At 41.4% G+C, this 21,653-nt stretch overlaps 7 protein-coding genes across 12 annotated transcripts; 3 read left to right on the top strand and 4 right to left on the bottom strand.

Annotated features, from left to right (window-relative positions):
* Window positions 1-1,819: 1,819 nt before the first annotated feature.
* TpnC73F (Troponin C at 73F) lies at window positions 1,820-4,095 on the bottom strand. 2 transcript variants are annotated; one of them, XM_017236891.3, is made up of 5 exons: window positions 3,946-4,095; window positions 3,750-3,867; window positions 3,634-3,690; window positions 2,859-3,110; window positions 1,820-2,202 (listed from the first exon to the last, which is right to left on the bottom strand). In XM_017236891.3, exons 1-5 carry the CDS (start codon window positions 3,955-3,957, stop codon window positions 2,174-2,176), a joined length of 468 nt encoding a protein of 155 aa, XP_017092380.1. In that variant the 5' UTR covers window positions 3,958-4,095; the 3' UTR covers window positions 1,820-2,173. The 2 variants fall into 2 exon arrangements, with proteins under 2 accessions (XP_017092380.1, XP_017092381.1); XM_017236892.3 differs by lacking the exon at window positions 3,946-4,095 and having other exon boundaries at window positions 2,859-3,108; window positions 3,750-3,767.
* Window positions 4,096-4,947: 852 nt separating this feature from the next.
* On the top strand, window positions 4,948-5,653 carry Pop5 (POP5 ribonuclease P/MRP subunit). The gene is made up of 3 exons (XM_017236893.3): window positions 4,948-5,052; window positions 5,113-5,350; window positions 5,408-5,653. Exons 1-3 carry the CDS (start codon window positions 5,033-5,035, stop codon window positions 5,585-5,587), a joined length of 438 nt encoding a protein of 145 aa, XP_017092382.2. The 5' UTR covers window positions 4,948-5,032; the 3' UTR covers window positions 5,588-5,653.
* On the bottom strand, window positions 5,596-7,269 carry Papst2 (PAPS transporter 2). The gene is made up of 3 exons (XM_017236890.3): window positions 6,172-7,269; window positions 5,930-6,111; window positions 5,596-5,871 (listed from the first exon to the last, which is right to left on the bottom strand). Exons 1-3 carry the CDS (start codon window positions 6,997-6,999, stop codon window positions 5,712-5,714), a joined length of 1,170 nt encoding a protein of 389 aa, XP_017092379.2. The 5' UTR covers window positions 7,000-7,269; the 3' UTR covers window positions 5,596-5,711.
* A 203-nt stretch (window positions 7,270-7,472) lies between these two features.
* Window positions 7,473-12,888, top strand: scaf6 (SR-related CTD associated factor 6). Of its 5 annotated transcripts, none has more exons than XM_070279764.1 (14): window positions 7,473-7,631; window positions 7,749-7,919; window positions 7,977-8,290; window positions 9,119-9,281; window positions 9,535-9,607; window positions 10,078-10,152; window positions 10,349-10,425; window positions 10,487-10,685; window positions 10,744-11,006; window positions 11,061-11,805; window positions 11,861-12,028; window positions 12,088-12,411; window positions 12,479-12,650; window positions 12,714-12,888. In XM_070279764.1, exons 1-14 carry the CDS (start codon window positions 7,610-7,612, stop codon window positions 12,810-12,812), a joined length of 2,865 nt encoding a protein of 954 aa, XP_070135865.1. In that variant the 5' UTR covers window positions 7,473-7,609; the 3' UTR covers window positions 12,813-12,888. The 5 variants fall into 5 exon arrangements, 4 of the variants coding, with proteins under 4 accessions (XP_070135865.1, XP_070135866.1, XP_017092383.2 ...); XM_070279765.1 differs by having other exon boundaries at window positions 10,744-11,447; window positions 11,529-11,805; XM_017236894.3 differs by having other exon boundaries at window positions 10,744-11,805.
* On the bottom strand, window positions 12,815-14,127 carry beg (malonyl-CoA-acyl carrier protein transacylase beg). Its single transcript, XM_017236899.3, has one exon. The coding sequence runs from the start codon at window positions 14,054-14,056 to the stop codon at window positions 12,923-12,925; it is 1,134 nt and encodes a 377-aa protein (XP_017092388.2). The 5' UTR covers window positions 14,057-14,127; the 3' UTR covers window positions 12,815-12,922.
* Window positions 14,128-17,161: 3,034 nt separating this feature from the next.
* On the top strand, window positions 17,162-19,143 carry Ilp8 (Insulin-like peptide 8). The gene is made up of 3 exons (XM_017236910.3): window positions 17,162-17,352; window positions 18,121-18,319; window positions 18,633-19,143. Exons 1-3 carry the CDS (start codon window positions 17,341-17,343, stop codon window positions 18,872-18,874), a joined length of 453 nt encoding a protein of 150 aa, XP_017092399.2. The 5' UTR covers window positions 17,162-17,340; the 3' UTR covers window positions 18,875-19,143.
* On the bottom strand, window positions 19,141-21,451 carry LOC108122347 (uncharacterized). Its single transcript, XM_017236909.3, has 4 exons — window positions 21,244-21,451; window positions 20,304-21,183; window positions 20,091-20,242; window positions 19,141-20,027 (listed from the first exon to the last, which is right to left on the bottom strand). Exons 1-4 carry the CDS (start codon window positions 21,318-21,320, stop codon window positions 19,415-19,417), a joined length of 1,722 nt encoding a protein of 573 aa, XP_017092398.2. The 5' UTR covers window positions 21,321-21,451; the 3' UTR covers window positions 19,141-19,414.
* Window positions 21,452-21,653: the final 202 nt, after the last annotated feature.

Here is a 21,653-nt window from a genome sequence, read left to right as displayed (position 1 = left end):
AGAATAACAAGAGAATACATTGTTATTATTTCACATTATACTAATTCCATCGATTCTCCAGATTTGTTTGCTTTGAACAATTGTGTTTTCGTTATCATGTTTGCGATTGATTTCGGCTTGATTTGATTCAAAGTCAAGTGTTAATTGTTGGCCCATTGTCATGAGTCACGTCACCTGGCTGACGTCGGTGTCTGGTTTTCGGTTTCCGCCGCTAAGCTGCAGAATTTTCCCGTTTTGCTGATCGGACCGAAGCTCTAAGCCCCCAGCAGTGCAACGCGCGCGTGTCAGCAAGCCGGTGGCAATGGCTTTTGTTTTCAGTCATGGCTATAATTACAAAACCCCACTAAAAACTGGCCGAAAAGTGCTTATCAAGCAAACTTGGCAATCGCCACAAACACTCACACACACACACACACTAAACACACACGCACAAATTTACAACAACCCGAAGCCGTTTATCAGGTCCAATTTAGTTTTATAATTTATTTGATAAGCCAATGTCAAGAAAAACGAAAAGGCCAACGAAAAGAATAGAGTATTGACTTGAAAGGGGGCTCCTAAAATTTATGCCACCATAAATTTTATAGGCACGGCTGTTGCTTTGCGGCGTCTTTTTAACACGTTCGCATTTTGATTCTTGGCCACACACCGTATAAGCCAAAACAAGCAAATTCCGTCGCCAGTTATTATATAAATAATAACGGTAGAGCCACAACAGTGTGCCTCTGCCGCCTGCCGTCTTTTCTTGTTTATTTTCATTCTTTACCTCTGCGGCATTATAATTTCTTTATTTATCCACTTCACTGAATGATTACTTTTTAATACTTTTTTTTATCAATTGCAAACAGTTGGCGCGAATCACGAGACTCTGTCAAAAGTCGGGGGGGAAAACTCGCGATCACTATTACTAATCAAATGAACGGCGATAGGGGAGCGGTACGACGTTCCATGCTCGACGCCCAGCGCTCAACTCATTAGCCCCTAACTTTGTAGACGCGTATTGTTAAAGTTGGCTAAGAAGACGGGAGCTTTTGGAGCCCGGTAGCTTTCTTTGCGGTCGCTATTGCGATCGCGATCTCGGCCTCGGGCTTCTCTTCGCTATCGAAGCTACAAGAAGTTGGCTTCTGATCGCTGCTGCCAGGTGGTAAGAAGCTCAACATTTATTCATTTTTTCCGCCAATATCAAATCCTAAAGAGAAACGAAAACAGTTAACAAAAAAGTGGCAAGAAGAGGAAGACAGTAAGTTCTGATTTATTGGTTAAACATCATTAAACAACTGTGCCAAAAAGTAGTTCAAATGTCTCATTCGGGGCAGATTGTTCACCTATGACTCGTGTTTTTTTCGCGGAAAAGATTTCGCTAATTCGAAAGTGTCATTAAAAAATATATAGTAATTGATACAAGCAAAATAAATTTATGAAAAAATAAACACCAAAAGAAAAGTGTTTTTAAAACAAATCGTAATAAACCTTCAGCTGCTGTTGATTTACAAAATATACGAAATAAACTTTAATGTTTTTGACTGGCAAGCAGAAAAATAAAAATATTAATATAACAAGAAAATATATAAAAATCACAATTTGTCTCTAGAACGTCGACCCATGAAATGAGTAATTGCTTGCCTATTTATTTTTCGTAAATGTCAAAAACATCTTCTTTTCAGAATATCCATTTTTTAGAAAACCAATATTAAGAAATCCACCGCTTTTGTTTAAAAAATATAAATATTTTCTGTTTACTGAAATATATGGAGATGTTTGCTTCCCGATTAAGGTTAATCCCGAGATGTACCGAAAATAAATAAGAATTAAAGCTGGATTGTTTTTTTCTGTTATAGTATAACATTTATTTTTAATTTTATATATTTATTTATCTTTTTTTTTTTTGCATACACAGTACATTTCGCGGCTATTATTGCTCTTTTGTATAAAAAAGTAGTAAAAAAGTTCTAAAGCTACTTGTGTTTGGCGTTATCAAGCCGGAGTACGTGGATTTGTTTGCTCCCAAAAACAAAGGGGGGGTAAGATGCAAATAAAAAGTGAAACAAATGTGCAAATAGGAGCAAACAAACGTGTGCCCAACAGGTGTGTGTGTGTGTGTCCAGGTGTAATGTGGGTGCAAGTGTTTCTGAGGGGGTGGTGTGTGGGTGGCTGGCAGACGCAGTGCGTTTATTTACTCGCCGGTCATCATCTCCATGAATTCTGTAAATTAAACAAAACGACAGACATTAAACCGATGCCATTATAGGCGCACAGCAACCGCTATATGCATTTATAAATAAATATTCCATAAACACGAAAGTGCTGAAGAAAACAAATTAAATATATATAGTATATACATAATGTGTATATGGAAAAGTCGAATGAAAAATGCGTTGAAAACATTCAGAATCGAATTTGTGTGTCGCGCCTAAAAATAGCTACCGATATGCTCCATGGGAGCAGTGATCAAGCTGTCATAATCGAGTGGTCCAAGATCTCAAGATCACCACACCGAAAAAAAAAAATAAGATTTTACTAGATATGTGTCATCTCATGGTGTTATTTTTATCACAATTATCATAGCCATTTAAAAATTATTAAATGAGCCAGAGATACCTTTCCAATTATTAATATTAATCACTCATAAAAAGCTATTTCCGTTATACAATTTCCTTGAGTCTTGCGAAAAGTATTTCAAAATATTAAAATCAATAAAAAAATAGACTTTTTTTTTTATAGTGCCGTGCCACAGCCAACATGATCATCGAGATCATGATGATGAATAGCAATTTATGATCGCTACATGCGGGTGGGTGGATAGCAATCTATTAGAATGAATGAAACCGAAAATACGATTCACCCACGTATGTACTCACCATCGAAATCCACTGTACCAGAACCATCAGAATCGATCTCCTCGATCATGATGTCCAGTTCCTGCTCGGTCAGCTGGTCGTCCAGCTCCTTAAGAATCTCCTTGAGGCAGGTGGTGGGGATGAAGCCGTTTCCTTGTTTGTCATAAAGGCGGAAAGCCTCACGCAGCTCCTTCTGCATCGCCTCGGCATCTTCCTCAACGATGAACTTGGCAGCCAGCTGTACGAACTCACCGAATTCCAGGCGACCGGACTCTGTCAAACAAAACAAAAAAAGATGAAAATTATAATTAGCTGAAAAACTAACGATCGGGGCAAAAACCCTAACGATCATAAATCAATGACAGCGAGAAAGTGAAATATGATCGTCAGTGGATTCGCATTGAATAGTATGGATCTTTTTTTTTGTTTAATTATAATCTATAGATGTGCTTGCGCTGGCCTCTTTCGGCAAAAGCACATACTTATATTTTCTAATTAAATTATATACTCTACAACTTTGTATATATTTTATAGTTCAGATGAAAAATATGCATGCAAAATATGAAAACACTAAAAATATCAAGTTACTTCAACACTATAGCTATTTTTTTCTAAAACTTATTTAACTTTGAAGTGTTTGGAATACATTTTCGTTTTAATATTCTCTACAAAAAGATAATATAACTTTGTTTTGTTTACATGTTTATAACTCTTTCAATGGCTAATAAAAAACTTAAGATTAGCCTTTTGTTTATCGCCGTCTAGTATAAAGATTAGAATATTGACTTTTACTTACTGTCCTCATCGACCTCCTCGATCAGTTCCTCCAAGATCTTCTTGTCGAAAGGCTGACCTGGATATATAGTAATATTAGTATGTTTACTCATAAAGTCCCTTGATATTTCAACGTACCCATCAGACGCAGGATATCGGCAACCATTTCTGTTGGGATACTGCCAGTCTTCTGGTGATCGAAGCTGTTGAAGGCCTTCTGGAGGACAGCAATCTGCTCGGGGGTTAGATCATCATCCTGGATTTTATGGAAAAACAAAATATATATTCCTTAGTTGCTATCCTAGTAATCCTTTAAAGATATAGGTGTGCTTACGACGCTGCTCATGTTGATGCTGTTTGCTGATTTTCCAAAATCTGACTGATGAAAATATCTTTCGAACCGATCGCCACGGACTATTCGTGCCAACTACGATGCTGCTCGGATGCGTTTTCCAAAATATAGACCAGAATCTCTGAACTTGCCACACATACAAAACAAAAACAGAAACGGAAAAACACGAATACCGACACGACCGATCTGTCGTATCGGATCGGAGCGGATCGGTGGAGTATATGTAGCACTTTTCCACGCCACTGCCTGAATTTTATTGTTTTTTAGAAATAACTGTAAATGTGCTATCGAAAAAAAAAACAAAAATAAAACATTGAGAGTAGTAGAATCCCGCTACATTCACAGCCCGGAGGCTGAACACGATCCGTATAGCCGATTTCCATGGCTAGCGATCGGTGGGGCAGTTCGGTTGGAGGAGCATTTTTGGTGGAGTGGGTTGGCGGATGGTGGCCAGGGGCTGACACCACGGAGGCTGCATGTGTTCTCTAGCTAGCTATAATGCGATGCGTTGCGCTGCGTCCCCCGAGTTCCCCAATATAAACAAAAACGTAAATTTATACATATATATTTCGGAATATCTGCCACCAGATGCACGACAACGAGGCGAAACTTGGAGAAATCGTCACTCGGGGAAGGCGTGGAGCAATGCTCGATGGAAAAACACACAGTATTCTGCAGGTGGGCAACAATTTTTCAAATTTGTGTATGGGACTATTTGTTCTTCATAATTAAAAAAAAAACCTGACCAAACCATTTCGAAGTTGTACATCTTTAAGCAAAATTTATTATATTCTTCTTGTTTAACTTGAATTTTATAAATCTTTTGAAAAATGAGAATAATAAAAAAGATATAAACATATACTATTATTGAATGAGATTTGCAAATTAGTATTCGAATTTTATCGAGAAGATTTAAATTTTAAATCAAAGGGGAATCCTACATTTATTTTTCCGTTAAGAAGCGTTGCCAGACTTTCAAAATAGAATTTAAAAACCGACGCGCCACCTAGCGGAAAATTGTGATTTGATTCTTATTCTTGGTCACACCACATACATAGGTAAACAAAGCATGGTCCGCATTAAAAATAGGTAAATAACTTAAAATATAAATAAAAACAATGCTAAAAAAGTACTTTTCCCACAAAAAAGATATATTGCAGTGCAGATTGTGCCACATACACCAACAAACACACTGCGCCTAAATGACTACACGTTGAGCAAATGCCTGCTTCAAAATGTTGAGAAATACTATGGTGTTTATGGTCTCGGCCTGATCGAGAATGGATTCCGGGTAAAATATTGCAATGATCGCACCAAAATAGCCATCATACGCTGTCTCCATCGCGGTCAGCAATTTGTTTCCAGCGTTTTGCCTCTGATTACACTGGTAACTAAAATAAAACTACCCTTCCCTACATGGATTTTACAAACGAATACTTTACAGATTGGAGACGTGAGGGCGAAATTCAGAACCCTCTACATTGGAGCTACAATAATCCAATGCAACAAGTTTATAATCAAACATCAGAAACAATTCCTGGATAAGGAAATGGGCCAGCTGACCTCCGCCAAAGAACGACAGGATCTCTTCAAACGTGTCATGGAATTCGACATGGACAGATAACAAATGGATTTAAAGTCGTTCAGTGTATAATTAAGTAAATATAGTACATGGTTTTCTTAAAGAAAACTGTTGTTTCAATTTAACTAAAAATGTAAAGTAGCAAATTCTATTTTTGGTATGCAAACTAAACTTCGATGAGAAATTTGCGACTCGGTGACTTGACCAACTTCGCGTAGCCCATCTTCATAAGCTTCTGCCGGATGTCGGCAAAGGTCAGTTTGTTCTTTTTACTATAGACATTAAGGTAAATTCCCAGGACCACTACCAATCCGGACCATAGATATCTGCGGAAGGAATAAATGAGTTTCAAAGTGATTTAGTTTGGCTATTTGGTATACATACTGGATTGTAAAGGGCTTGCTAAAGAGCACAAAGGAAAAGGCTATGGTTACAGCCTTACGTGCTGTTGTGACCGTGGCGGCTATTGGAGCTCCACTGCTCCTCACCAAAGCGAGAACGAAATGAATGCCCAAGTATCCGGAAAGGCTGAATAGAAATCCATAACCGAAGGTTTCAAGAGGATGCTGAAAAAAAAAATTATCTAATATTATTGACTTCAAAAGGTTGTAATTATTATTCCTCACCTCCAAGCAGAATGCAAAGCCGCTAAAGAAATTTCCTGTAACCAGCATGATCACAAATAGGTAAACGAATCCTAAACCATATGAATAGAAGACCACCTCGCTGCTGGGTGCTTTGAATTCTCGCATCGCCTTCTCCTGTACGTTTCCTATGGCAGCATCACACAGAAGAGCGCCTGAAATCATAGCCACTCCGAGGAGGTTGAAGTTGGGAGTCATTTGGGAATCGGCCAATGTAAACCAGGCCAATCCTATACACATACAGCTAGCGGCTGCAAAGTCCAGTGGGCCGTATCGCTTGCCCTGGATGAGGATGCTGCCTACCAGTACGGGAATGAGTTTGCAACACTTGAAGATGACCTGGGTGGGATAGTTGAGGTAACCCAAACTAGAATTGGACAATCCCATGGTTCCGAGGGTCAACGCAGCTAGCACCAAGTAGGTTTTCATGGGTATGCATCGTGGAGCAGGTTCTATATTCCAAAAGGAAGTTCCACTTGCCCGAAAACTCTCCAACCGCCGCTCCACCAGGCCGAAGCCTATGTAGTAGCCAAATTGCACAAGGGTGAGGAACCAGCCATATGGTTTGAATCCCTCCACGGTAAAGATTAGCTCCTGCAGGTAGCCATAGAGTATGTACAGGATGAAGACACCGGCACAGCTCAACAGGAACTGAGTGGTTCGATTGTAAAAGGTCAGGTCGAAGCACAGGATGCGGAGCTCCTGAGGCGGCTCCGCGGACGATGATTTCCGCGGCGTATCCGCCAACGAAGCACCATTGATAGTGATAACGCTTCCGGGAGGCTGACTCTCACCCATTCTACTGCTCATCTGAACGATCGAACGCGACTGTGTGCGTTTATACAGTGGGTATAGATATCACAAAGTTATATGACGGGTCCCTTGTTAAAATTACTGCCACGCAATCCGGAGGCTTTTCAGCTTACAAGATCGATGGGACATGCCTCTGTGAAAGGTGCATCTGCTTTTAATTCATTAAACAATAATGGCTTGTTTAACAAATACACAGACTTATTTGTTTACTTTACTTTGAAAATATTAAGGTATTTGTATTATCTTAGAACTATCGCACCGGTAGATAGGCAGGGTTGCCAGGTGCATACTCCACCACATAGTTTATGAAATAAAGGTGAGGTATAAGTTCTTATAAATAAAATTGCCATTTCAGAGTGTCTTTCCAAATGTAATATTCATTAATATTTTATTTATAGTGTTTTTAAATAGATTAAATATTAGAAAAACTTATTTTCAAATTAAGTCAGACTGTCACCTCTATTTTTATGTCATCGGTTGTCAAAATGGCGTCACGTTATCGATAGGCAGGATAAGAAGCAGAACAGAAAAAGTGCCGCTGAAAAAGTGTAAAAAGTAATGTTAAAGCAAAGTTACAAAGCAAATAGTTTGTAAAAGCATCAGTGAAATGGACGTGCAACCGCCTGGAGGTGAGTGCCAGCAGATTATTGCCCGCAGGACCCGGTTTGGGGGGCGAATACGAGTCTTCACACACACACCCACACCCATGTCAAATAAATATGCTCACATTTTATGCAAAATTGCAGATGCCAGTTTACGCAATATTATTGACAAACTGGCAGAGTTTGTGGCCAGAAATGGACCAGAATTCGAGGCCATTACCAAGCAAAAGCAGCAGAATAACCCAAAGTTTGAATTCCTTTACGGTGGCGAGTTCGCCAGTTACTATCAATTCCGGGTGGCTGCAGAACAAGCATGTAAGTATAAAAAATTAAATAAATAACCGACTCCTATTAACTTTCCATATATTGTAGTGTTGAAACAACAAAACAACTACATGCAACATCCGCCTCACATGCAACAACATCAACCGCCTGCCCATTATGCGCCGCCCAATCAACAGCAACAGCACCCGCCAGAAAATGCACAGGACAACATGCAGCAGCAGCAACAACCGCCATATATGTGGCCACCTAATGCTGGACAAGGACCTCCAAACAACCCGCAAGGCAATGGCAATCCCATCACACTGAACCTATCCTCTCAACTGGATGCCGTCAATATGCAGCAGAAGACGTTGCGGGAACAAATAAAGCAATCCGAAGCGAACCTCTCAGCTCAGCACACGGTAATTTAAAATAGATACTCACTGGTACACTGTATATATATTTGAGAGAATATTTCTAAGAGATTAGAGCAGCTCATGGGTAATTGAAAGGCTGAAACTTCCGCTCATTCTTTTGGCTTTAAAAAGGAAAAGGGTTGTTTTATGATATCAAAGAATTGTTGAGGAGTTGCTACTAGTTCTTTATAAACTGATATATAAATATAAAACCAACCTCAACTAGTTCCCCCATTTCGAATATAATTATAAAAGGATTGTATTCTTATCTTGAAAGCATTTTCAACTGCTTACCTTATCTTGATGGATCCAAAGATCTACAATTTACTCCTCTTTGAATTTTTATTCAAAAAATGTCAGAATTATAAAAACTTTATCTCCTGGTCCTGCCCCTTCGTCGGTCCATTTTAATGTCCTCCATATCCGATCCTTCAACTTGATTGAAATACATTTGTGGTGTATTTTTTCCAGCATTTGAAACATTTTTGCTATAATTTTATCTATTGAATTAACCATTTACAATGCTACATTAAATTTTTGCTTTATTGTATTTTTTGAAACATAACCAAAAAAAAAAAAAAAATATCAAACCACTCTTCATACCAACTGATAAAAATCTGTATAAATCAAAACCAAAAAAAAAAAAAACAAAAAAAACAATACAAAATTTGTTTATAAATTGAATGTGAAATCGCAAATGCGAATTGACAATGCCTTTGTGTGCCCGCTCAATGACTCAAATCCGATCCGAAACGAACTGAATGCATCCACTATCGAACTAAATTGCACCCTCCGACGAACTCCAACAACTCCAACCTGATACGAAATATGTAGGCCCTGATGACCCAAAAGACGAAGCAGATCGAGGAGGCGATTGCGACAGCTCAGACGACTCAATTGGAGCAGTTGGCCCAGGAGCAGGGCATCGTGCTGAGGGACTTTGACGCCGTGCTGCAGCCTATCATCGAGTCCTGCACCAAGGATAGCATCTCAGCAGGTAAATATGAGTACCAGTCCAGTCGGGACTCTGTTATTGATTGTTTGTAGAATCTAGCTTAAATAAGCCATAATATAACTATTTTAAAAGATAAAAAAGATAGTATTTAATCCACATGATCCACACACCAAAACACAATCTCTTTAAAAAAAAAAATTCATTAAACCTTTTGATTAATTATATATGTATAACTTATAAATTATTGCCGATGAAAATGTCAATATGAGTAACCCGTTTGATATTGCAATTTTAGGCAAGAACTGGATTTTACAGCATTCAACCGACAGCGCAAAAATCAATGTCGTTTTACAATATCTTTTAAAGAAGTATGCCTCAGTTTTATGATTAATATTCTTCAATATGCATTAATTAAATTGTGTTTCTTTCTTTCAACGAGTGAAATACTAACCAAACAATACCAAAACCATAATACCAATTGCAAATCCAAATGCGAGAGATGATCGATTGAACGATTGTGCGATGGAGGCATTGAGACTTCCCGATTGATTATGATTATGATAATGATTATGATATGATTATGTATAGTTCCCCGATCTGGAGGTTTAAAGCATTGTTAGGGAAACACACCAACAATCCGCATCACTATTTTTTTTTTTTAATTAAGCTAACAACTCACATAACACACACAAAAATACACTGTGCCAAAACAGGAAAAAAAAAGATAAGATGATTAACTAATCCAAATAGTATAGCACAACAAATTATTTTGGCAATATTGTTGTGCATACAGAAAACTAGAAAAAAATATGTTTTTTGTTTGTTAATTTATTTTTAGGGCTTTGGTCAATGGTTCCACGTTTCAGCAAAAATTGCATCTTATATATTTAGTTAATGATATCCTCCATCATTGGTAAGTTCGCACAGAAAATCGACAATAAATAGATCTACAAAGACCCACACTAAGAGAACTAAGCAACAAAGTAGTCAGCTCTGTTGGTTAGTTCCAAGCCAGACCCATTGCACTGGACTATACTGACTGGACCTAGTAATCGGACTGGTTAGGTTAGATGGGAGCAATGTCATTAAGTGGAACGATGTATTTACAGCATGCGCAAGAACATCAATGACTTGAAGAACAGCCTCGAGAATGTGGTCATTCCGATGTTCTGCAGCGCGGATTTGAGTATGTATTATACAAATATATGTTTGGAACTCGTATTTAATAACAATCCTATCTTTAACAGTTGCCAGCCACGACCAACGCCAAAAGTTAGCCAAGCTGCTGTCTTTATGGGAGTCCAAGGCCAAGTTCTTCGATGCCTGTGTCATTTCAAAGCTGCAATCGCCAGACTCCTCCATGCAAGAGTACAAGACGAATTTACAAAACACTCATCATGAAATAGCATCCAAATTCACCCAAAACACCAAGGCCACTTTGGACAAGTAACTATCTTAAGCTCTTTATTTTGAAGATACATATTTAATCGTTGTCTCTCTGTAGCTACCAAAAACAACATCAAATATTTATTCAGCATGCCAGCCAACAGATTGCCCAGCTTGAGCAACAGAAGCAGCAGCTTGAACAGCAACTAATGGTGGCACAAAAATCCCAGCAGCCGCCGCACATGCACCACCAGCAGCAGATCCCCGGTGGTCCGCCACAGAAGAACATACCCTCGCTGATGGCCCAGCGGATAGCGATGCCAGGTGGCAACCACAACCAGATGGGCGATCCCTCAGCACAACATGACCAGTATCCTGGAGGTAACTACCATCAGCAGCAGCACCCACAACAGCAGCAAGGCAATCCCTTTGCAGATCCGCGTGGGCCGAACTTTTTCATTCCGGATATGTCCAAGCCACCGCCAGGCTTCTCGGGTCCCATGAATCCGCACCATCAGGGGCCATTAGGCCACCAGCAGCATCCCAATCAGCAGCAGCAGCAACCACAGGGTCCATTTTCTCAGGGAGGTAACAACGAACCTCCCGTGGATCTGGGCGTACTCAATGCCGCCATTCAGGCAGTGATGCAGATGCAGCACCAGCAACAACTCCATCCCGATGACCCACAATCCCAGCAGTTGCAGCAGCAACAGCATCAGCAACAGCTTCCCCAACAACAACAGCAACAGCAGCCGCCGCAGATGCAGCAGCAGCATCAGCAAATGGCTGCCTATCCAACGAACCTTCGACCTGGTCAACCAGGTAATGTTGATGATGCAGTGGACTTGGATGTTCTAAACGCAGCCATTAGAGCAGTCATATCTAATAACACTGGTGATCCAGGTCAACAACACAAAATGGAAGATGGCCACCAGCCGGACAAGGGAGATGAAGGTGGAGCAGATCCTGTCCCGATTGGAGAGCCACAGATACCTACAGCGCCTTACTACGACTTGCCAGCGGGCCTGATGGTGCCACTTATCCGGCTGGAAGATTACAATTACAAAGCACTAGATCCTGCCGACATAAGACTGCCACCGCCGGCGCCGCAAAATGAGCGCTTGACCAATGCATTGAATGCCTTTTACGCCGCACCCGCCCATGACCATCCTAGGGATAAGTAAGTACCTGAAACTATCTTTAATTGGAACTAATCTAGGGTTTTCTGCATTTAGTGAGGGTTGGGAGAAGTTGGGTCTCTATGAGTACTACAAGGTGAAGAATGCGGCCCGCAAACAAAAGGAGGAGGAAATAAAAAGTGGCACAAGGGAAAAGTCGCGATCCCCCAGCCCCATAGTCCTCGAGAAAATAGAACCCAAAAAGCCCAAGAAGCGATGCTATCGGTGAGTTTTCATAACATTTCACTTGCTATTAGAAACCATACTTATCTATCAATCATTAGATCCAAGAGTCGAAGTCGTTCCCGTTCCAAAACACCGCCACATCGCGACCGATCGCGTTCCCGCTCCAGATCGCGGTCTCGTTCTCTGGAACGCTCCTTAACACCTCCACCACCGACGCCACGAAATAGGCCTGTTGGCGGCGGTGGCAGCCATCGGAAAACCACAAACCGATCGCCTCGCAATGAAAAGGATAACAGCAATGCCAACGCCAACAGCAACCAGGAGAATCGTGCCGAGAGAACCAATAACAGCAGCAACAACAATGGAAACAATACCTCAAGACGAGTGGAGCGCGACAGATCTCCAACGCCTCCGAGCTTTTTGTAAATAATTTATGAAAACAAACCCCCCCTTTCTATTCCCGTTTAACGGTCTTCTTCTTAATTACAGGGGAGGAGGTATCCCCAAATTACCTGAATTCCTTGATGAGTCCAACAAGGGCCATCAAATGCTCAAAAAAATGGGTTGGGCCGGTACTGGAACTGGACTGGGATCAAAGAGTCAGGGCATTGATAAGCCCATTGCGGGCGGAGAGGTGCGTGATCGTCGCGACATGTACAAGGTATGAACTCCCGAGAGCCAAAACAGCAAGAAACAATTCCAAAATTCAAGATCTGCCTTGCAGGGCGTGGGCATCAACATGAACGATCCCTTCGAGAGCTTCCGCAAAAACAAGGGCGCTGCATTTGCCCACCGCATGCGGGCAAGGGACGACAAAAGTTAGGATTCTAATTGTGACATAACCAATGTTTTTTTTTTATTGTTTCCGCTAGCCCTGAAAATAAATTTTACAAAAAGAATTAGCAGGTTTTATTAATTTTTTTTATTTAAATCCTAAGCTGTAACATTGAAACTCGTTTGGGAGGCCTTTGCATTCACTTTCTCCAGGACCTGGATGAGTCCTTTTCCCGGACCGCATTCGAAGGTCCGGGGGAATTCTACTCCCTGTTTCCTTTCGTACATTTCGTGGAGGGTCTGTTCCCACTTGACCGGACGCACTATTTGCTTGGGAAGCTGCTGGGAAATGTGCTTGGCGTGTCTGTAGCGTTTGCCATCTACATTCGAGTAAACCCTGATGACGGGATCTCGGATGTGAACAGAATCCAAGGCTTTCTTGAAGGGCGCCACAGCACTTTCCATTAGGGGAGTGTGGAAGGCGCCACTGACTGCCAGTCTCTTCATCTTCCGGATTTTCAAGGCTTTGGCATTTTTCTCGAGGAACTCAATGGCTTCTACGTTTCCGGCTATCACCTTGCAGTGCGGGTACATGTAGTTGGCAATGCCGCAGTATGGGGACTCCACTCCCTTATCCAGACACCACTGCTGCGCTCGACTACAGGCTTCGCCCAGATTCGTATCAGGACCGTAAATGGCCATGGACATGGCTCCAGCCGCTCGATCGCAGGCAGCCTGCATGGCGTTGGCCCGAACCTGGACTAGCCGCAGGGCCTTATCAAAAGGAATGGCATCCGCATAAACCAGAGCAGTGATCTCGCCCAGACTAAATCCGGCCGCAGCTACACAGGTCTCAATGGCATTGGGTCGCTCCTCCCTCAGCTGCTCTAAGGCAGCCAGTGATGAAACCATCACGGCAAGCTGGGCGTGCTCCGTGCGGTTAAGTTTCTCACGTGGTCCCTCCAGACAAATCTTGAGGAGATCATATCTGAGCACATCGTTGGCCATCTCAAAGATGCGCCTTGCTCCAGGAAACCGAAGCAACTCCTTGCCCATGCCGACATACTGGGTACCTTGGCCGGGAAATAACATTATAGTGGTTTCCTTGGGGTCGATGGCGGGCCGGGTTTTCTGATCCAACGGTTCGGCCAGTTCGTTCAGCAACTGCTGTCGCTTTTCCGGATTCTCCCCAAACGGAGCTGCTTCTGTAGTGGCCTTGGCAGCATCACTGCTCCAGCGGGACCAGCTCAAGCTCCCGGAGATCCGTGGTTTTCGTAAGAGCCTGCCCAACATGGTAATTTTTATGAGGATTACGGAGGCGATAAAAACCCGGCTGCTTAAAACAGCTGATTAGAGGTGCTACTCCAAGGGACCTAAAATGCATCGATATTTATCGATTTTTGTTTGAATTTTTCAGTTTTTTTTTAAACTTTTGTAAATTGATAATTTTTTTTTAAAGATTTTTAAAAAGATAATCTACTTTTTTAGATTTTAATTTGTTATTAGAAACCGTTATTAAAAAAGACCCAATCTTAGTCTTGAAAGTCAGTGTATAATAATATATATTAATATACTGTTGCTGAAATAATAACTTTTTAAGTGGAAAATATAACATATTTTTATTAAATAAAACCAGAAATAATTCATTAAAAACCTCCCACATTTTTATTAAACCCCCAACCGGGTTCCCCAGTCCATTTCTTTAAAACTGTCGTAAACTGTGAAACCGAAACCGAAGAAATCGTGATTTATGTTGCTATGCTGTTAATTTGGCTATTAGTCATGACCAAATAATCTGATTACTACCATGAGTCAGTGACTCTCAAAGACGTTTAACTACGTGTGCCTAAACACAGCTTCTTTTTTTCCCCGAAGCGGTCAAAGGTCTTAAAATAGAAATTCAAACTCACTAGCTTTTTTTAGATTTTATATAACATTTCAATGACGAAGTCTTGCATTTATTGAAATATTTTTAAAGCCTTAATACTTTACTGCTAATAGCTTGTTTAACATCTAATTTCCTTCCATCAAATTACAATTTGGTTCCCCTAAAATGTATTCTTGTGAAATATAAGAGCATTTACTGGTCATTTGTTCCGTGGACCTTCCAAAAAGTTTCTAATTTGAAATGCGATCGCGGCAAAGGAATTGCAGAGTTTTTTGAACTCAAAGAACCCTTCGGACCGGCATACCGGTGGAAAGGAGCCAAAAAAAAAACTGCAAGGAGGACTCGGAGGATGGAAAAGGTGAACGACAAAGCCGCCGGCAAAGTCAGACACCGGAGCTGACGTGACGCACCACTTTCGCCCTCGGTTCAAGGAACAGGCGATTTCGGGTCTCAGATCAAAACAAAAACAGCGGTCCTCCGGTGTCTGTTGTCCATGGTCCATGGTCCTATGCTGCATGTCCTGTCCCCCCTTGTGACATCCCCCCTGATATCCTCGGCTAACGTCTTCTTCTGGGAAGACGGAGCGACATTCCCTGTTCTTTTCTTGTTGCCAAGGAAAGGACCCATGCTCGTCTAGACTGCACGAATATCAGATCGCTTCTATTAGAAGCAGAACCTGTTTGTGGTTTATGCTCTTGTATGTTTTGTTGTTCTTGCTTTGGTCTTTTTTGTTTTTTTTTTTTTGGCACATAATGAGTTGTGAATTTGATGCCCAGGTAGGGGCATCACTGATCGGATCTGTGGAGATCGTTGACATGGCGCAAGTGGCGAGATTCTTAAATCAGGTTGTGAAATTGGATTTATGAATGGAGCTCGTGGAGATGCGAAACGCCAACTAATTAAGGGCCACATTCCGTGCTGGTCAAAGAATTCGATCACATTCCATGGAAACGTGAAGATTCTTCGAAACGTGATAGTACCGTTAGATCGAAAAGCGCGGCACTGAATGCACATTCCGCAGGATACGTGAGAAAATCGATCAACAAGTAACTGCGCCGCAAATATTACGCATACGCCCCACAGGCCGCCGTCCCCAGGCCGCAGGCCGCCGGTCGCATGCGGAAATGCAGTGGAAAACGAAAGTCAAACAGAAACAGAAATCGAAAAAAACAAAAACAAACAGAGCCGACCGAAACGAAGCTAAATGCGAGCCAATAAAAAACTCGGCCGAAAGTGTGCATTGACCGAGAGAGTTTCTAAAAATACGAAAAGAACATAACCCAACGAACCGATTCGGATGCAAGGTCCCAAAATAAGAATAAACGGCGATGACGTTCCTTCGGATAACCAGAACAACCGTTAGCGGTAACTTGACATTGATGCGATCACGTCAATGATGCTGCAACAGAGAAAGCTTCAAAGAGAAAGAGAGCCAGCCTCTAAGAAAGTGAAAGCGAAAGTTCGTAAAGCTCTTTTCTTCTACTCGCTCTTTTCTGAATGAAATCTAGAAACATGAGCTATTATTTCAGATTTTGAAGTTTATTTCAGGATATTTTGTGGCTAGAATCTTAAGGTTTCCAGATAAATCTATATAATTTCATCAAGGATAGAATTTTTAAACTAAAAAACTATAAATAATTACTGTTTAATTATAATTATATGTTTAATAATTCATTAAAAAACTCCCACATTTTTAACTATGTGAATATCTTCCTTATAAACAATGTTAAGTAATTGCAGATGTTATTTTATGAGGTTAATAAAATGTTTATGACCTTTATCTATGGCCATAAAACCTATCAACAAATACTAAAACTTCTAGTGAACTATTTTTTATGAATCAAAAAAATATAAACTATGCCGTCCGATAAGTTGAAAACGTGTCGTACTATCAGTAGGTGCATTGCCCTGGTTGGAAAATTCCCCGAAAACAAGGCTTTAACTTTCACTACTTCCCCTAAGCGCTAACCCTGAAAACAATTACTACCTTATTACATTTTCAAGGTTTTCAAATCGATAAGACCGAAAACTATTGACCATTTCTTTATCAAAATTAGCGACCAACAGCATGTGACGATGCTGTGACTCAGCACACCGAAACCATGACAATTATGTTGAAATTCATGGTGGCTAAGATTTGAAGGCGGCGCCACATAACTATAAAAGCCAACTCCTCCGTCGCCTAAGAGCGTCTGACGTCCGTCCATTGCAATCCATTGATAAAAAAAAAAATAATAATAATAATTTTTGGATCATTGGAGAGGCGCGCCTTGCCGCTTACGCAAAACCATCCTGCGAACCACCGCCATCCGAGTCCGATGTGCGCATGATCAGAGCCCGAGCCTCGCTCTTGAAAGCGGTATCCGCTGGTATCCGCTCTCATCACCCCCAAAGCGGCAAATCGGTTGCCAAATAAAAAAAGTTACGAGCGCCGTCGAGAACCTGGGAAAGCCGAGTCAACCTGAACCGATCCTCGATTTGCATGCCGCGTATAAAAGCTTCGGGTGAGCTTCATTGTTCGCCAGTCACTCATGTTTATCGGGTTCACTTAGGATCGGAGCTCAAGTTTTCGTTTTCGTGTATTCGGTCTCGTTTTTTAATTTGCCCGCCAAAAATACGTATACGTCGTGTGGTATACAGTTGCAGAGTCATAGAGATCTTAAATAGTGATCTTTAGAAAGGAATAAAAATGAATTCAAAGGTGAGTTATGAATTAAAATTGTGAATTAGGGTTTAGTTTTTATTGGTTTTTAGTTAAAATACTTTAAAGGTTTCCATTCAATGAAAAACTAAAAATAAAATAATATTTATTGTTGTTCATCAATAATATTAAGAATAAAAGTGGGTGTGTACAATTAACAGAAGGTGTTAAAAATATCAAAATAAAGAAATTCGCTTTTGTTCTCCACTGGCTAAAGCATAATACACCAGATGATTCCGTGTGCTAAACAAATTGTCACCGCAAAATGAAAAAAAAATGCGGAAATGCCTACCTGCCCAGGCGCATTACATAATTTCCACTCCGTCCTCCGGCCGCCAGCTCCTGCTCTTTGTAATTTCGGGGAAGTTTCGGTCATTAAAATTCGCAATAAATTTTTACCATTTGGCCGCGTCGACTTGCAAATGCGCTCCAGTTTATGTTTCGCGGCGGCTTAAGGTGGCGCCGGGCTTTTGACCCAGTTTATTGGCCGCCTAAGCCGGTGCACCGGACTCGACGACGTCATCCCGACATTCCGGCTGTCGTCAGTCAAAGTGGTTAATCCAGATTCGGGCCGAGCCCTACAGGGATTCGGATGCAGTGGCAGAGAAGAGTGCTGCCGGTTAGAGGAACGTTGTAACACTTATGTAATAAATTCTGAGCGTCAGCGATTTATAATTAGGCTTTGGAGGCCGGCTTGGGGAGTTTAATTTTAAATCCAAACAAATACTCATATTTGTTGTTTTTTTTTTTGGTAATCTTTCCTTGCAGTTCAATGTGTGCCGCTGGATGCTGCTTGCCCTGGGAGTTTGTTGCCTGCTGGACAGTTCCACAGGCAGCTATTGCTCCCTGGAGCGGATGAAGAAGTATGCGATGGAGGCGTGCGAGCACTTATTCATGCAGGACGAAGCCGCCCGGAGAGATAGGCGATCCATCGACTATCCACACCATCACTTAAATCGGCTGGGATGTAAGTATTTTCTACCTTTTAATAGCACTCTAGGGAAATTCAAAAAATTTAAATTAGTCTGTGAATAAGATTAGCAATTGATTGAGGTCAGAGTGTCAGTCAACTCGACAATTGCATTCGGAACTGAAATGCAGCACCGAAAACACGTTCCCAGCGTGTAGACAAGTAATTAATAAACACATTACCCGGTGCATCATTTGCATAAAGCAGTTCCGATGCAACAGTTAACCGTTTTCAAGGCACAGGTTCAAGATCAATCGATTAGCTGGCTCTCAACTCATGTTTTCTTTCCGTTTCCACCTTTTTCCACCAGATGGCAAGCTTCACGACAAACATCATTACATCAGCCGGAGTATCTATCCGCCGGGTGGCTACCTGAAGGTCAATCAGGAGCACTTTAACCGGCTTAGCGAACTGGACGTCTTTCCGCGTTACAAGTCCCGGAAGATACACCACGACAAGAAGCAGCGTTTCAAGCGCGACCATGCCAGCAACAGTTACAACAACATACCCTACTGCTGCTTCAACCAGTGCGAGGAGGAGTTCTTCTGCTAGAGTCTCCAAGTCTCCATGTCAATGCCATCCGGTCTGACTCCGTCCTTAGGTTAGATTAGTTTATTCCATCCACCAGAAGTCGCGCTCACTCTTATAGAGTCCGGTACCTTATTTTATCCCCCTGCGAGGGACAAAATCTAAACACAGTATTTAAATGCTTAGTCTTACCACATTTTACCTTTAAGATTACAAGACAAATATTCAATTTTAGATATAAATATATTTTTTAATAGCCTAAATATTTTTTATAATAAAATCAAGTTATACATAATTCGGAGAATCTCACAGCACATTCAGCTCGGAGGGTACATAGTATCCTAAACATAAAATATTTAAATGGTTTTCTTAGCTTAAATTAGGTGACTTAGTGAAGATTATCTTTAAAAAAAAGTCTAATTTTGAACTAAGTTCTATTAAAAAAAAATGGGGATTCGTAAGACTCTTAGACTGAAGACAGAAGTAATCAAAATAGCATCTAAAAAGTAAGCAGTTCTACTGCAGTTTTGGCTAAAGACCCCTCTCTTTATATCCTTTTGAGGATCATATGGAAGTGATATAGTATGCACCCTTGCAGACAGAACACTGGTACTTGCGGCAATTCGATTCGTTTATAGGCTCCAAGGATTTAAAATATTTCGTGACCATTTTTAAAATATCCTCCTGACGACTGTGAAGGAAATCGTCTGCAAAATTGTCAAAGGTGGTGACGCAGTGCATCAGAATACGATATAAGACCGTCTCCGTGGACACAAAAGTATTCAAATTTCGATCAATGGAGTCTATATTTTGCTCCATAAAGTTGCGGGTTATTCCCATTAATAGCTGTACGGCACGATCGGTAAAGTACCTGGCCATGGCCTCCAAAACGTCCGCGAAACTGGCCACGTTTCCAATGTGCTGGACAAACTTTTCACCGAACTTTTGAGCCAATGTGTCCAGGTTAATGAGTAACTGGCCAGCACTACCTACGCTCAATATTTGGGGCAGGATTGTGGTCATAGCTGACACGCCTTGGTACAGATTGGAATTAATGTCATGGAGGCTAAGAAGAGCCTCCTTGAAGGGAATATCATTCAGAGTTCGAACAATATCGAACTTTCCCATATCGCTATGGAGTTTGGTGGACTCTTGGGAAATTCTATCGAAGACTTTTCTATAAAATGTACATAAAAGTTCTAATAATTCCAATAGGATGAATATAATCCATAAAAATCACCTAGATTGATTACGAAGAACTCGTCTTAAGGAAGATCCATTGGTTACCTTGGAAGCCAAACGAAGATTGTTGATAGAGTGGGTGAAGATAACCAAGTGCGAAGCCATCTGCAGCACATCCAAGCTGCTCAATGCCTGGTCGTCTCCAATTTTCTAAAAGGTATAGAATAGTATTAGTGAAAACTTATTGATTATCAGAGTATACCACACATACACAATACAAATCGTATACACCGTTGACCACACCTGTTCCGGAAATCACTACCGAACCCACATTGATGCCCTTCACGGCCAACTGAGCAGCTGGATTGACGTTATATCCCGCTCCAGCCACGACGCCTAAAGCTTTGGTGGCTCCGGTGGCGCCTAGACCTACCACGCCTCCGGCCACGCCCAACCAAGAACTCCTGGCCTCGCTGTCCGTAATGCATGTGCTTTGCCCATGACGCCTCCGGTCAAATAGGTTAGTTGCAGAGCGCAGGGTACTATAGGCAGCCGTAGCCACACCCACAACTGTGCCGGCAATTATAAGAGGACCTGCCACTGGAACTGCCAAGGCTGCAGCTACGGGAACCGTGGCTACCAAGCCCCCAACTGTGGCCACTTTGTCGCCCACACTGAGTAACCGATAACGACCTTGAGATGCGGGGGTAGGATGGACCATCAGATGAACTCCAGGATCGGTTTCATCGGTGAATGTGTAGATACCCTGACTGGGAGCAATCATCATGCCGTTGGCCAAGGTGTTCCGTAGGACATACTGCTGCCAGTTGGAGTAAACGCGACCGTGCTCATCCACAAAAATCATGCAACAGGATTCGCTGTTTCCGCCCTTCATGCAGCGGCGAGTTCGGAAAACCGGGTGACAGGTGTAATCTGTGGATTGTAAAGCCAGTTCCGGATCGGTTTCCGCCGTGACTAGGACATAGATAATGGCGGAGAGTAGGGTTCCATTTGTGTAGCGTCTTTGCTGCCACACATTCTGGAAAAGTAGTTGTCGCTGACGCTTCAAGGAGTTTGGTTTTCTTGAGTCATCTCCGCATATAAGCTGCTCAATCTTTTGTTTTAAAACATCCGCTTGATCAGCAGCCAGACTATAATGTATAGGTTAATGAATAATTTAATAAGGGAAAGTATTTATAATGGAAACTCACGAATCCCAGATGATTTCAGAGCGCAGACCGCTGCTCAGACCAAAATCCCTCTGCACTTCGTAGGCTGTTCGTGACATTTGATTTTAAAGTTTTTTTTTTTGGTTTTATTTTAGGACCTATTATACAAGAACGACGAAGATTTTTGGAAACATTTAGTTACACACCTAATTTAGTCCAGGTAGAGGTAAATGTGACATTGCCATGACAACATTCTAACAAAGCTGGCGCCAATATTGAAAGATTGAAAAGCTTAGAGCCGATAGGAGGGAAAATATCGGTTTGAATCCAAAATCAAGGTGGCAACTCTTGTCTGGCGCCGAAATTTAAATATTAGCTTGCATTAGCAAGCTAATATTAGCTTCAAACTAAAACATGAATCTAAAAAAATAAAACAAAACAATAAATAGACA

This window comes from Drosophila bipectinata, chromosome 3L (assembly GCF_030179905.1).
Source record: "Drosophila bipectinata strain 14024-0381.07 chromosome 3L, DbipHiC1v2, whole genome shotgun sequence".
In the NCBI taxonomy this organism is placed as follows: domain Eukaryota; kingdom Metazoa; phylum Arthropoda; class Insecta; order Diptera; family Drosophilidae; genus Drosophila; species Drosophila bipectinata.
The sequence above is the reverse complement of the archived record's forward strand: the minus strand, read 5'-3'. Positions and strand labels throughout refer to the sequence as shown.